Source organism: Chaetodon auriga, chromosome 21, assembly GCF_051107435.1.
Source record: "Chaetodon auriga isolate fChaAug3 chromosome 21, fChaAug3.hap1, whole genome shotgun sequence".
Lineage (NCBI taxonomy): Eukaryota > Metazoa > Chordata > Actinopteri > Chaetodontiformes > Chaetodontidae > Chaetodon > Chaetodon auriga.
This window is the reverse complement of record NC_135094.1, coordinates 4,808,400-4,824,764: the sequence shown is the minus strand read 5'-3', so window position 1 is coordinate 4,824,764 and position 16,365 is coordinate 4,808,400. Positions and strand designations below refer to the sequence as shown.

The 16,365-nt window shown below is 41.3% G+C and overlaps 1 protein-coding gene across 6 annotated transcripts in view; it reads right to left on the bottom strand.

Moving 5' to 3' along the window:
* Nucleotides 1-16,081, bottom strand: part of myo3a (myosin IIIA) — a 61,340-nt gene extending 45,259 nt beyond the window's left edge. For 4 of the 6 annotated variants that reach the window (XM_076721381.1, XM_076721385.1, XM_076721386.1 and 1 more), the window contains exons 1-3: nt 5,452-5,558; nt 3,970-4,153; nt 2,043-2,177 (exon numbers count right to left, since the gene is read on the bottom strand). In XM_076721381.1, the coding sequence (XP_076577496.1) occupies nt 2,043-2,177; nt 3,970-4,153; nt 5,452-5,453 (321 nt within the window). In that variant the 5' untranslated portion in view covers nt 5,454-5,558. Of the gene's footprint in view, nt 1-2,042; nt 2,178-3,969; nt 4,154-5,451; nt 5,559-7,494; nt 7,551-15,982 lie in introns of those variants that run through there. The other 2 variants (XM_076721383.1, XM_076721382.1) reach the window with 2 other exon arrangements.
* Between the last annotated feature and the right edge of the window lie 284 nt (nt 16,082-16,365).

The following is a 16,365-nucleotide window of genomic DNA, read 5'->3' as shown; positions in this document are numbered from 1 at the left end:
TCTATCTTATCAGATAGAGGTCTTTGTTTTCCCTGAATGCAGTGTGTGGTCTGGCTATTCAGCATCTTAGATTGTACTAGATATCTGAGCAAAGTAATTGCAGGGTCCTCTACAAAGGTCAGGAGGAAGGACGGCGATGAAAAGGGAAAGAAACACAAGCTGGAGGGGTGAAAACTATCTACTGGGTTAGCATAACACTGCTGCTGTTGATGCAAAGCCCATTGAGCTTGGATTACAGAAATATGGACACTGTGTTCTAGCACTGCTGCACCTGATAATGGAAAAAGGAACAGCATAATGTGGAACATGGTTGGTGGAGATGGGCATTTTTTTTTTGTTAAAGGTGCAGGGAAAAAAAGTTTTGTTGAGAGCAAAGTGCTGGATTTGTAAGAAGGCAAATATACTCTTTATATTATGTATTTATTTGTTTATTTTCTCCTGCATATTCGATGTGGTTTTTTTTAACATGTTGGTATTCTGTCTGTCACTGGTATAGAGACAGGTTTTGAAAGACTTGCTGGGCTGTGCGTGGGCTAGAAAAAGTGAACATTTTTATGTTATCAGCTCGTACAATATTATTATTTTGTTGGTATCATTTCTGAATTACTTCATAAAGACATAAAATATTTGCAGTAAACATAGCAGTTATGCAAATTCTAATCAATACTTTGGCAAAGCCTCACTTTGGGCTAAATGCTAACATTAGCATGCTACCATGCTTACAAGGACAATGGTAATGTGCTAATGTTTAGCAGCGATTGTTTGTCAGTAGCACTAAACACTAAGAACAGCTGAAGCATGATGAGTCAACTTCATCCTCTGGGGACCATAAATGTCTGTACAACATTTCATGGAAACAGCTGTTGGACTATTACACGTTGAGATATTTCATTTTGGATCCAAGTGGTGGACCAACTGACCGACCCTTGTCCCTTTAAGCACATGACTAAAAATGCAGCATTACAATCTTCAAAAAGTCTGCTTCAAAGACCTTTATGAGTGTGTCCATAGCTGTGACAACTTTCCCACCATTTTTTCTTATCAATCCTCCTCAAGTTTTCTCACCATGTTTACTCGACGTCTCCTGGTTTGTACTGCTCGCTATCAAAGCAGGAACATAAATTACACGGTCGGAAAGTCAAAAGGCAAAGAAAAGCCACATCCGCCACCGTGCCGGACCCCACAAACACTTTTTCCCCTCTGAGGTTGACCTCCATTACATGTTCGTCTGGAGCTTGACATTTGAAAAGGGCTACAGCGGGCAATGAAATATGAAAGATGGACAACCGGGGAGCTGGAGGCAAGGCTTTTTTAGATGTACAGGAAGCAGCTGCAGCAGCAAGGTCCCCTTGAACTTTTGCATAAAATATCACAAATTCATACCTGCATCTAGCCGTTCTTATATGTCAGCAGGTGCAAGAAAGCAGCCTCAAAGTCAAATAAGGTGATGTTTTTATTAAAATCAGGTCATTTTGTATTCAGCTGCCAATTTAGCACAGAAACTTGCTCAAGCAGTTCGAATATAAAAATCTAAGAGCAACAACAACAACCTCAAAAAAATGTTCTATCCTTTCCACCACTTTAATGTATTCCACCCAAAATCCAAACAACAGAAATCAGCCACAAGAGACATTTGGGCCTCTGTTCCAACCTGCCTGGTCTAAACTAATGCACTGAGACAGCCCCTGTAAACAGAAATCCCTGCTCTGCTGCTCTCAGCAGGGTGCCCACGTCACGCGAGCTAACCTCAACCCCCAGCACGTCCATGTTGTTGGCCTGCGACCAAATCCCCCAGGTGGCCTATAGGTAAACTCCTAGACTGTCCGTGGTGGCTTAAACTGTTGCATAATCCCTGACCATATTTGGTCACTGCTGCCTATACCTGGCGAGACATGCTGTGAAGTACAATCGAACCTTTAATCTGCACCTTTACGCTCTTTGTCTGCACGGTACAGCCACAGCACACAGGCGAATGCCATTTAAGGGCTCAGTCAGTCATATGGGTTGTGGCTTTTCTATTCGGGTGTAATGAGTGTTCCTACCTCCAGCACGAGCCACAACTGATCTCCACATTTCACATCCTTCTTGTAGTACATCCCGTAGAATTTGACAACATTGGCGTGGTCAGAAAGAGCTTTGAGGATGTTGTACTCTGCTTCGATCTCCTCGTCAATATCCTGAAAAACAAGGACACACAAAGTCATGCCCTCATGTCTCTCCTCCTAATTAACATGTGACATTTGGTTTATAAATTCAACACAAAATTGACAAGATTTAGTTGCTTTTGGACAGATTCAGCCTGTATTGCCCCAGTTGAAGTTAAGTAAGCTAAGCTAACCATCCCCTGGATCCAGCTTCATATTAAACAGACAGTTAGAGCAGAGGTATCGATCTTAAGCTGCTGCTTTTTAGGACAATTTGTGACGTCCTCATCACTGACTCTGGAATTGAACACAGGTGAAAAGGACAAATAGAGGACATCTTAATTAGCAATTATTTGTCTTTTACTGTATGTAGCAGCCACACTGTGTCATTAATGCTAACAAGACAGAGGTATTTTATGTATACATCTTGCTGGCATATTTACACATACAGTCACAGGAGCAACAATACTTACTTATACAACTCTGTGTTTTACACCAAAATACCGTCATAAGAAACCAAGGACATCGTAGTTTACGAGGGGACTTTTCAATATACCATATCCAAAAGGTCTGTACTTGAAATAATCAACCGTCATTAAAACGATGGTCTTCACAGATTAGTGGTTTGTAGACAATCATCTCTCAATAATGAGAAACAGTAACAAATTCACAAAAGACTAATGGGAGTTTTATTGGTGAGAAGACTGAATTTAATGAATTTTAGGTGAAAATATCTGCTCTGTAGAGCTGCTCAGTAAGCCATGCAGCTCAGTGCACCTTCAAAACAGACAGGTACTATCAGTCCATGAAGGACACAGTGACAAAATAACATGAGGTCAGTGATGACTGCTCTCTTTGACTGTTCTTTAGAAAGGTTGACCTTTGCTGATGTCGTATTAGATCTAAATTCATCGCTCAAAAACGTAGTACCTCTTGCCGAGTAATGTTCTGTAATTGGTAAGTATTGTGACTGTGGAGAGAAATCTCTGCTTTATTGAAAGGATCAGTCCCTCACTGCCAGAAGCAACATCACGTATCTCTGCTCGATGTCAAGCTGTTGCTGCTTCAGGGCAGATCTGCGTCACACACATCTGCAAAGGAGCCAAATGTATTTTGGCTCGATGCTAAAACCCTGCACGAGCAAAGGAGCCCAGAATCACCAGAGTGCCGCCATGATACATCACACTGATGATGAACAATTCATCACAAGCAATTTGCTGAGATAAGTGCTGATGGTTGTAGATGGATGAGAACTGCTTTTCTAAACGTCCTGTGCAGAGAGTAAAGCCGGGCAGCATGATGTTTATCTTGCAGAGCTAATCAGTCAGTCACTATGTTGATGTTGTATCAGATCTACCAGAGATCTGTCAACATACTTTCCAGAACTTTTTACACCTATTTCACTTATTACATTTCTAAGTGTGCAAGGGTTGCATCCTTTCTGGAGGGTCTTTCTATATAAATATACTGACAGCAAACTGAGCAAGATAGATACAAAGAGAAATTATGGTTGGTCAGATCTAACCTGTGTTGGTGGCTGAACCTCTAAAATATAGATGCTATAAATGTGACAGATTTAGAGTCACAAGACAGTAACTTTTCCGCTCCGTGTCTCCACCAAAGACGTGAACACACTAAAAGCTTACAGCTCCTTTATCGAGCACTGGCTGCAACACGTGCATATCAGGACATTATCCAACTTCACTCACAGAATTGAGATTTGGGCCTAAACTAAATGAGTAGCACGCAGCCTTCTGCCCGGCTCATCTTCAACTCATTTAAACAGGAACACATTCATGTTGGGACATTCCAGATAAGAACTTACATGGATGGGATCCAGTATCTTTACAGCTGCTTTACTTCCATCGATTTTGTTGAGCACTTTGTAGACTTTTCCATAAGTTCCTTTCCCGATTGTCTCGATGATTTCCCACTCTTCTGTGGGATCTGGAAAGTTGTCAAAGACAATCGATTTCCCTGATTGTGGAAACATCTTCAGGAGAGATCTCCTGTGAAAGAAAACAACATGGGCCACTGTTAGAAAAGAAGAAAGTGGCAGCAGTGTGCACAGGCTGATGTGCTCATACTGATATTAATCCATGTGAGAATTTAGCAAACATATTAGTGAAGAGCTCAGCTGAGGGAGACTTGCAGCTCAGTACACAAGTACATATACAGAAACGCAGAAAAGAACTGGTATCAACTACCAACTACTGGTTACACCACAGAGCAGTGCGACCAGATGACTGACTTATCTGTTGTTCAAAGTGCTGTCATGCTGGTTTGTTTGGGAATTAAACTGAAAGCACATCAAGTGTTTAACTAAAGGATAATCTGGTGGTAGCTGAGAAGTTGAGAGTTCATTTGGGGAGTTTTAACACCATGATAACACTGTTCCATAGAGCTGCAAGATGCTTTAGTGTTAAAACAATATATAATAACACATTTAGCCTGTCAGAGAATACGGACAGTAAACAAGTGTTCACCCTCCTTTACCCTCTGCAGCTTTGTAGCTGTAGAGACAGTGTGAAGCAAATTTCAAAGGCTGGTTTGAGCTCCAAGTGTGATAAATTCCTGACAGAGACTGTTGCATTACGCTGTGCAAGACAAAGAAGACAACTGACTCTCAGCACCGTCTTTATCTGAAAGGACTCACTCGTGTCTCAGAGGACTGAGTACGCAGTTATTCCTGGGACTGATGTTACTTCCAGTCATGTTGCATTTAACAGGCTGTGTGTGCTGAGATGCAGATAAATGATTAGGATTACACTGTTACAGTGCGGGATGACATTTTGTGTGGAGCAGGACTGATTCACACAGGCTTTAATTATTGAGAGATTTAAAAAAAATGAATACAGATGCATGTATGTGCTTGAGGATGCTCTATTCTGTAACAACTTTTCAAAAACAGCATCTGATAACTGACAGCTGCAGGATTCAGTTTTGCCCTCCATACACCTCTTGATGTCTGTTGTTTGTTTCCTGTCGCTTGACTCTCATAGGGGTATTAGTTTCCTGTCAGAGTCAGTCAAAGCAGAGTCTCAAGTTCAAAATAATCAGTCTGTAAATTTGTGTTGTTTTTCTTTGAGCATTTGATATAACTTTTATCACACTATGTCCAAAATCACAACCTGATACTATGAAGACAGGGACATTAAACGCAATAAGAGCATGGAAATGTGCAAAGGAAAGCTAGTCAGACAACCAAAGTGTAAAAGAAAACACTGCACCTCACGTAAACATTCAAAACTGAATCCACACAAAACCAAAACCACAATAAAAGCAGAATAAGTTCAAACAAACTTACATTGTTCTCTAAATGAGACTTGGAACATTTTCGAAAAGTAATTAATCCATTTCTGTGCAAAAGGTTAGCATGGAAGCAGTGGTAGGCCAGCCTGGCCTGGCTGTGAGTGAAAACCACAGAGGAGGAGCTAACGTGAGCTAATCTCGCCAGCAATTCCCCTGCTCCAGGGCTGCCATTGGAAACCATCTCTAAGTGGTGGAAGATACGGTGGGATTAGCAGGAATTAGCCACTGTTGCAGCGTGAGCCTTTCCCCATATAGACGCCCATTCATACACAAAGGAAAGCTGGTTAGAGGCCCTAAGCGCACGGTGCTGCAGAGTGCCTCTACTGTTTGTATTATCAGTGGTCACTTTACTCACGTTCAGATAAGATGGCTTCCACGCATGATATCTTAGCTTCACCTCGCAGCAGTTATCTTATCTAAACTAGTTATGATCATTGTGATTTAAATCAGTTTGACTGAGTTACTCTAAATAAATCACGTCAGAGCGAGATGAACCTGGCACAAACGCATTGTTTTGCAGAGATAATATCAGTCATTGCCTATGCAGAGCAATTAGACTCCCATACATGCACCCACATGTAGGTAATTGTACTCATGTTAGCCTAATGTACAGTGCCTAAGTAACCTGCAGACATCCTCAATAATACATCACTGCCTCTATATGTGGCAACACGGTGTGACACATGAGACGGGAGAGTGAAACCAAAGGACTCACACTGGACACCTCCAACAGGAGCACAGGCTGCAAGGAAATAACCCCTTAGAGCAGAGTGTTTGTGTGTCTGTGTCTGTTTGCATGGGTTATCTAACCTTGTGTGCCCTGCAGCACTGGCTAGCTGTCACTTTTAGTTAGTTGTTTGGTGATGTGGCATTAAGCACAGTTTGTGTACTAGTGCACAAATAATGAAGCGCACATGTATAGCCAAGCATGTATTTACTGTATGAACAGAAGGTTTTGAAAGAAATAATGCACTTTTTACGAATGCAATTCTGATAAAAACCAAAGCTTAATTGCAGTCAATGAGTCGTTAAGTGGAAATGTATTTTTGATCGTGAGTGATGTTGAAGTAGAGGTTTGGTCACTTGAAGCTCTTAGAGGAAACAGAAGATCTATTTGGCAAAAGGCGACACCAGCGTGGACTAATCTGTGACGCTGATGAGTGGGTTAAAGTTTCGGCTTAACCTTGGCACAAAAAGATTGCTTGTCTACAAGCCAAGATAATCTGGCTCGGTGGATACATCAAAGTCAATATGCCCAATACTTTCACTTGGAGTGCATGAGTTTTGTCAGATAATACTGAGATGCAAATGGTTGCTGATGGAAGCGGACAGATGAAGAGCCCGATGCTACATCAAGCAGAAAAATCCCATATTGATTGTTTGGTTTGTGCTGCTTGCTAACATGCAAACAGTGAAAAGTACTAACACAGCATGTTTTGGTAACATCATAAGACTATTAAAAGTACAAACACTATGAGAAGTTTCAGATAAAAAATCTTAAAAGACGACAGCAAATCTCTCCAGGCACATCTCCACTATGGCTCAGCTACTAATAGTGATATAACCTCATCATACATTGAAGCCATGATGCTCTTTACAGATCCAAATTTTGGCAAATCACAGCAATGATTAATTACTTCTTCAATATTTATATTTACTGACCTTTGATGGGTGATGGCGAGAGGGAACAAAGCGAACAGAGACACATGGATGGGAAAGGTAAAGCAAAGATTTAGACAAATGCAAACATGCACATATTGTATGCATAGGAAAACACACACACACACACACACACACACACACGCACACGCACACGCACGCATACAAACACACTGCTGCAATGTGCTGAGCCACTCCCAAAGATTGCAAATAGGAAATCCAAATCAAGCAGCCATGCATACATTCTGTTTAACCCAAGAAGTCATCAAAGAGGCACATATTTACAGAACAGCCAAGCAACAGCCAAGCAAAAAGTTTTTAGCATTTACAGCATAGTTAGTGACATAAAAAAAAGCTTAAAAGTCATCATCGTACTTACTCTTTTTTAAGTGCATTTACATGCTTGAGTATCAGTTGTGGATGATAGCATTATCGAGCAGGAGCAGGGTGTAGTTCCTGTGTGCCCCAACCTCCTCTGCTATGTATTATACATCAAGAATAAGGAACACAATATTGCAGAGCATACCAAAGTTATAAGGCTTGTAGTAATTAGTTTAAGTAATTAGTTTTAGCGTGAGGGCGTCCAGTTGCCAGCAGCCGATGAGTCTGATAGTGTCATAAATTAGCCTGGAGAAGACAAGCTAACAACAGGCGAGTGCATGGACGGCAGCGAGGAGCGAGTCAGGTGTAACAGGCCATGACCGCGCTGGAGTGCTCTCAGCATCGTTTAGCAGTGTCCCATTACACAGGCACTGCTGGGGAAAGAGCCGCTGAGGGGCAGAGTCAGAGCTGGACCGAGAGTTCACTTCAGAGCCTGATGATATCTAAGGCTCGGTTCAAATGAGTTCAGGCTGTTGGATGGAGCAGTCTTAAATCAATACATCATAAATTATTACCACTCAGAAAAGAGCCATTAAGACCCTTGTAGTGATGTAACTGTTAGACAGGAAGTGAGTAAGTGCACTGCTGCACCTGCTTAGCATGCAAACTAGCCACATTTCCGTTAGCTGTTTTTAGCCAGCCAAACTCCAGAACAAAACTACCATTTTCTCACTTGTTTAGCTGTACGCGAGCTGTTAGCAAGCTAAATGCTGCTAAACGCCCACCAAACCACAAGCATTATTTTCATACCTGTTTAGCTAAACCACCATTTCCACACTTGTTTAACTTGCTAACGCACAAGCTGTTAGCAAGTGAAAGAACTATTTCTACACCTGTTTAGCATGCTAAGCTATTAGCGAACTGAACCAATATCTCCACATCAGTTTAGCAACACACAAGCTGTTTAGCCTACATACCAGAAACTTGTTTAGACTCAGCAACAGAAACAGCATTTCCACACCTGTATAGCTAACATTACAGACAAGCTGTTAGCAAGCTAAACTTCTGCTAAAGCACCAGCACAATCAGCCCACCTGTTTAGCTTGGTAACACAACAGCCGTTAGCAAGCCAAACTGCTACAATCTAAACGCCTGCTAACAGCTAGCATGTTCAACTTATCAGAACTTTAGGCAGTGAGAAACGTGACTTTACACTTGACGTTGTGGTGGCTGTGGCTCAGGAGGTGGAGTGGTTGTCCAGTTATCAAAAGGTCGTGGGTTCAATCCCTTTCCTCTGCAGTCTTCATGTTGGCTCATGTTGTAAATTCAGTAAGTGCCTTGCTGTATACTTGAGAAATGTTTTAACTATGAAACTGGTGTCTTCCTACAAATTTAAATCCATTATCTCAATGAGCTATTAATGTGTAAAAATGCAGACTTCAAGGCTTGTTAAATAAGAATCTAATGACCTTTTTTAAGATCTTAGTATCATAAAGGCCAATCAGGGATCCTGTGAAAGGTCAGTGAAAACAATCTTTGACAGTGTGTTTGTCCTGCTCTGTTTCGAGGAAATGTTACCTTCACTTTGAGAAACTCTGCCCCTAGCAATGCTAATTATCTGCGCAGTAGGTTACACTTTGTCTTGCAATTGTGCAATTGTTTTACATTAAAATAACAACAAGAACAACACTTCAAAACTTTCCACAATTGCATCCTTTAACAATGTCATCACACAGAGGAAAAGTGAGATTTCATGCAGCTACAACTTTCTCTGCAAATTATTGATTCTACTCAAACTGTCAGAAACTAATTGCTCAAGCAGTGAAGCTGTTAATTTATCATACAGACTAACAGATGGCACGGTGATTGTTTTCCCCTAAACACTTAAAGGCATGTAGCCACCAGAGAGAGAAAAACTCTGACTGAACAATCTTTTCTTATTTAACAAATCAGCAAAAACTATCAGATCTGTGGATTCATGTAATTGCTCCAACTTAGTCAACATTTCAAATCTGGCCATATTCAGCATATTCAGCAAGTAAGTCATATTTAAGGCAAACTGCTCTCTCTCACCTGATGTTCATAGTGTAATGAGCTGTTTCTGATGTCTCAAGAAGACCATAAAATATTAATTAAGGCAAAGTGCATAAAAAGTCAGTCAAGACAGCAGCAGTCATCGGGACTTTGTGCTGGAAAGAAGAAATAAATTTAGAAGAAGACAGAGGTTTAAATGAAATAGATGAATTAGACCTCTACACCCTACAAATAGTCTCTATTAAAGGGCTGAGGAGAGGATCTAATTTTTCATTTTTAAAGAGGAACTACAATAGGTCCAGTTCTTTGACCGTGCCATAAAACCTCATCAATCCTTTGGCTTTGGGGCCATAAAATAAATAAATCTGGAGACCAGTGATGTCTCTGTCCATTACAAACGCACTGCGAAATCTCAGCTCTGCCTTCACTTCTGCCTCCCACTGATGACCCCCCTCGCCCTCCGTATGGGAGGGACCCGCCGTGATCAACTTGCCGACTTAAGTGTGGCTCCCTCAAGCACATCCTCCAGGCTTGTGAGACAGCGGCAAACCAACCTCATTTCCTGCTCCGCTGCTTTACAAATGGCTCCTGGAAGCTGAACTAAAACCAAGGATGGAGGCGCACTGATGGCCATAATAGCCGTATGATTAGAGTGGGCAAAGGTCCAGCTCGGTGTGCAGACTGGGCACACCTTCCCGCCGCCCGCCTCGCTATGTGGCCACTTTGAGGACAAAAAAATTTAGATCATCTAATCAGATTTTCTGAAATTTGAATATCAGTTGTTTTTATGCCTTTTATGCTGTTATTAGTGGCTTTATGGATGCCAATGCTGGTCTAGTCCAGACTGAGATATCTAAATCACTATTTTACAGATATTCATGGTTCCCAGAGGACGATTTTTAAAGACTTTGGTGATCCTCTGACTTTTCTTCTTGTGCCACCATGAAGATTTTATGGTATTTGGTGAAATATCTGTAGTACAACTACTGAAAGGATTTCCATGAAAATAGGTGCAGATATTCCTGGTACGCAGAGGATGAACCCTACTGACTATGGTGGTAAGTTTTCTTTAGTGCCACCAGCAGGTCAGAATTTTCCCTTATCCAGTCAAACATCATATTCACATCGCCCTTAGGATGAGCTGTTATCATCTTTCACCTGCTTAAAATTCGTTGCTAAACATCAGTATGTTAGCATGCAAGCATGTTAAGAATTCCTTTGTAGCATACCTTATTAGCATGCTTACATTAGCATTTAGCTTAAAGCACTTCCACTTCCATAATCTTGTTTACAAGTAACTGATGCTACTGAGCGAAATGAGAAATGAATCACTTCCTGTATATATTTGTCAGCTATTTATTATTTGTATTAATTATAATTAAAATATCAATATTTACTTTACTAATACCATTTTTTCCAACACGGAAACAGACACTGCAACACGACAAAGTTAGCATCAAGGTTGTGCAAAAACTTCCTTGCCTTTACAGAGTTCTGCCTGTCTTTGCCTTGTGCCACATACTGTATGAAATTTTGGATGAGAACCCACATGCAACACGCAGCCAAATGTGTGACGTGTTGCATAAGCAGTTAATAGGCTTAATTTCCTGACAGGTAACCTACATACTGCTCTGCTGCACACCCAGCTTCTCACCCACTGATCAGCCGCTGCTCTCAACACCGTGAAGAATCATCCTCTCTGACTGACATTGTACCCATGAGATATCTCATCTTACGAAACACATACGATCGCTGCATGATTAAATAATCCTTCTCACATACTTAATGGAACAGTGCGTCCTAGTTTGATTTGACTCATGTGCTTATTTCAGTCTTCTCTGTTCACGCAGGTTTTCACAAAGTCAGAAAAAAGCCTCAAGATTAAGAGAATTTTAATAAAATGAAGATTATTCAGTGCATTTGTGGCCAGAAATTTTTAATTCCACACATCAGAGGAATAAATAATTCTTTTTAGCCATTCAGCAGGAATGATGACACATGTTAAAACTAAAACAAACAAACATCAACAGGCTTTGGTCTCTCAAACACACACAAACACATTCAATCTGACTGCGAGCAAAGAAGCTGTTAACATTTCTGCATGAGAGCTTCATGGCTTTTATATTGCTTTATCCATTAGCAAATCATGTGAAAAGCCACACAGTGAAAGCACAAAGGTACCTAAAGACACACATTAACCTTAATTATTTATATTTATTGTAAATATAAAGTTAGAAAGATTTAATGAGCAAAGTGTCTTACCTGAAATTAAAGTAGCTGTTTTCAGACATGTTTTCAGACCTACTCTGCTGACAGGTAACGTATGAAATGTGTTGGGATTCAGAGCAGAGTTAGGGGTTGAGAACAATTATGTTGTTGAAAACTGAGTGGCACTGGAACGACAAGCAAGTCACTCAGCTTTGTCTTTTCTAGCCCACTCACTGAGCTCGGACTGCACTGCTTTTATGACTATCTCTGCATTGTGTCATGAACTAAATGATTTTTCTTGGCTTTAGACAGAAAAGACAAACATTTTACATGAAAGCAAAGCTAAACTTGGGTTATATAACTGTTACACAGGCCAGAGCCAATTACAATTGGATCAATACTACAATGCTACAAAGAAAAATCAATTTTCTAAGTGAAACTGACTTTGACTTCACATTCACGCTGCACAGAAAAAGAGAGATAAACGCTCTCAAAATGAAAACTTATTCTGATTGGATTAGCAGCCTCCCGCAGCCCCTCAGGCCAAAGCGGGTCGCATCGCTGCAGTGTTGCTGCAGCGGTGACACACTGGTTTAAAGGACAAGCAGCAGTTCATTAGGGGGTTGATTGACTGATTGATAAAGGTATTGATTAACGCAGTCACACAATCTTTGTGTGTGTGTGCACATGTGGGAGTCGATATCAGCCTCGCATCGCTTCTGACACGACCGGACCCTGCGCTGTCCTGTACTGCCATTGTAAGGTTAATTCTAGCCTGAATGACTTCACTGAGGTTGAATTTGTGTTTCACTTCTTTCCGTGTCGTATCCTACAGCCATCAGTTTTGAGATATGCATGCAAATATCGTGTATTTCTCATTCAGACTGACCTGCATGAGCTGAATGTTGTAACTCAAAACCCTTGACTCAAGTCTTTCCCTGACCGCCTGTTTATACGCCGCTGCTAAAACAATCCATACAAACAGTATAACAGTATGCCATTGTCCCTTCCACCCCCTGTACTAATCACATGCTCATACTTGAAAGCGCCAAGTGGAATAATGGCACAGTGTCGGACACAATCAAGCAAAATCAGAGATCACTTCAAGGAGATTTAAGGGGGGACGCTCTGATTGTTGATTCTTCTGTGATGCAGATCAGTGGACGGCTGGCTGGGTCTGCAGCACCCGAGTCGACTCTGTCTGTGAAGACTGATTGAATAAGGCTACTGATTAGGCTATTGTGGCCATAGATACGTGGTGTGAATGCCTGACAGGCTCGTGGCTGCCATCAATGACTGGCTGCCATTGTGGCAAGCCACTGGGCCGTGACTTCCCCAGCTGTGGTATATAGCATATCATGAGCCACTTAAATGAGTATTGGGATTGTGCAGTTGATAGAAAGATCATTAGGATATCATTGGTGCAACCGTATACATGCATGAGGCCCCATTTTCAATTTGGCCAACCTTTCTTTCAGTTGACCTGACGACTTTGCTCATCGCAGTGTTTATAGGAGCATTTTGGGAGTTAATCATTTGCATTCTCATCCATTTTCCGTTTCGCTCATTTGTGCAGATGAGTATGCAGTCTAAAGCATTTCCCTTTGTACCCTGGTTCATTTAAGCTGTGCGAAGGCAAAAGTGCCTTGAGGTGAAATTGGGGGAAAAAATAATTGTTTGCATTCGTTTGTTCAATTTAATGCAGTGGTGAGGAAAACAAGCTCGACACATAGCTGATCCGACTGTGGAGACGGAGGAGTGGCTTCTGAGTGTTGGCTTGCATGTGTTAATGAATTTGTTGCAGGTTGTGTGATGAGAGTCACGTGAATGAGTATGTGTATTTATAGCAGCCGTTAATACACAAAACTGAATTCTCAGATGTCCATAATTGCAGATCTCCCTCTTTGAGACGTGTTCATCTGCTGCTCTGCAGACGTTAATTTGACCTGGTCATGAAACACAACATTCAATTGATCTTCAAATCCAGATGAGACAAATACAGACTTTAATCAATATAAAAACCAGAAAGTTTTTTTTTTTTCGATTAAATTTTAGCAAGATTAGCAAGACACTGCAGTACTTTGAGCGAAATGCTAACGTTAGCATGCAATTACAATGCTGGTGTTTTGAAGGTATAATGTTCATCATGTTCACCATCTCCATTTAGTGTGTTAGCATGTTAGCATTTGCCAGTCAGCACTAAACAAGTCTAGCTGAGGCAGATGGAAATGTCAGTAGTTTTGCTGGTATTTATTCATAAAGCAAAGTACTGGATAAATTCAGATTAGACCTGATGATGGCATAGCTGCAGAGACATTTCACTCAAAACCACAAATATTACAAAATACAACACAAAATCATTAGGATTCATCATCTGGGGACCATGAATGTCCGTATAAACCTCATGCTAATCCATCCAGTAGTTGCTGAGATATTTCAGTCCGGGCCAAAGTGGTGGACAAACCAACATGACCATCCTCAGGGCCAGAAAAATACTCTTGAACCAGTAATTCAGTCAGTAACTAAGTGCAATAAACACAAAAACTATAATGTGAACAGCACGCTGCTTTTGACCATTGCTGCCTACTCCCACATAAGCACAATCAGCCGGGTTCATGACATGATGCTGACTAGTCCAAACAGTGACTCATCATCAAAACACTTTGTCCTCTTCCCCGGCAGAGAGGAGTTGTATAACTTCCTGATGTGAATGCCCTCTGCTGCTCGTCAGTATTCATTTCTCTTCCCAGATTTTAGGATGTCTGCGTGTTTTCATCTTTGCATCCCTGGAAGTCCTAGTGAAAGTTTACTGACTTATTAAGGTCGACAATGTACAGACAGAACTGAGTTTGGTGTTTTCAGGGGTTCAAAATAGGGTACAGGTTTACAGCCAAGAAGAAGCACTGCATCAGCTTGTGCACCGCTTAATCCAGTCATTCATTCAGTCATTTTTCAGTATGGCATAATTGAAAGCAGGTCACATATTTTAGGTTAAGATCCAGAGAGTTTTCATTTTTTGTAACCATTCAGGCTCCTTCTTGTTTTTGATAACCACCAGTTTCATCCAACAGATTTGTTTGCCACAATTCTTATTTTATGACATTAAAGTTCCATTTCAGTAATTAGACTCACCCTGGTGCAGTTACTAGTAATATTCGCTGTTTTGTTTTGGCTCCAACAGATCATGTTTTCATCAGATTCGAATGAATTTTAATGAAGTTTGCGTGCCCTCTTCTTTCTGGTGCTAATGCTAACTTCCTGGTTTTACTTCTGTTTGCAAACAGTTTGCTGCAAGCTGAGTGATAGATTTAACAGGTTGGACTTTGAATGTTTCCTCTCGAGTTTTACTTTGAGTTTTCCCTTCCTCAGCTTATTGTGCTGTGCTGGAATTCCCTGATGGAGCAAACATATTGAACACACTGATTAAATTGAATCGGCTTTTGCTCCATATGGCTACAGACATGGTTTTCCATGTTCAGCTGCGCTGCCAAGCTCAGCTGCGATTCACAGCCACAAGCAAATACACCCACTTCTCAAAAATCACACATAACGCTGCAGAGTGCACAGACAACATGTATTTTGCTCAGAAAATGTGCACAGAATCTCAATGCATGTTGTGTGAGTCTGTAGAAGGGACAGGAGGTGCAGGGCGAGCCTGTAATGTGTGAAAACAACAGACAGATTCACTGGGAAACCCACCACTGTGTAATTAGCATCTGTTATCATAATAGAGGTCAAGCAGAAGAGAATACACAGAAAAGCCCAGCTTCCCCTAATCCGACAGAATCCCTCCTTCACAAAATGGAAAAAAAATACAACCAGATGAGACGAGGGCTATCAGATCATTTTGCAAAGACAGTGTGTGGCACGCAATCGCCATCATTTCCAAAACATATCTGTCTCACCGAGCGACTTCTCGTGGGTAATACGAGACTATTATCATGGCAGACAGTCAAAGCATTTGCCCTACAGCCAAACCAGCCATCTATCTGTGTTTCCAGATAATATGACAGCTCTGATTGGCGGTTAATGGCCATTGGCGTTTTAGTCATTTCACTCCTCCACTTTGCTGTTTTTTCTCTACTTTCACTTTTTCCTATCATTAACCCCACTAGAGAGCTGCGACTGAGTCACCCGACTGACAAAACCGTGTCATGCTGAAACATTTCAGGAAATAGACACCTCCGCTGAGATCGTGCCTGCTCACATATATACATGCCAGATAAAGTCCAAATCATCCCTGGTTATCAGCAAATATTCTGAAACATATTGTGAGGCTTGTGTGTCTGCCTGCAGCCAGTCACCTTCCAATGATTTTTCCTTTTTTCTGCCAAAGATGTTTGGTTCGTTCTGCGTCACCGGACGAGTAACCAACAGGATTTGAGGGTGGGGTTGGGGTTCCTTCATGCTGTCATCTTGCGTATTCTTCTACGTCACGTGCCATCATCTCCTCCGTGTCCAGATGATGCATTCATGGACGTAGCTGTCACATGAGTCCCAGTTTGCCAGTTTCTGGGGAGGAGAGAAGAATACTTGGATGCCTGTGCAGCTTTTGTAGTTGAATTTTTTTTTTTTTTTTTTACTGTTTACCTTTTGTCTCATGTCAGAAAATAATAAATATGCAACATACGGCTGGTCAGATATTACAAACAACCTTTTCGAGCCTACAGCATACAACCATTTATCA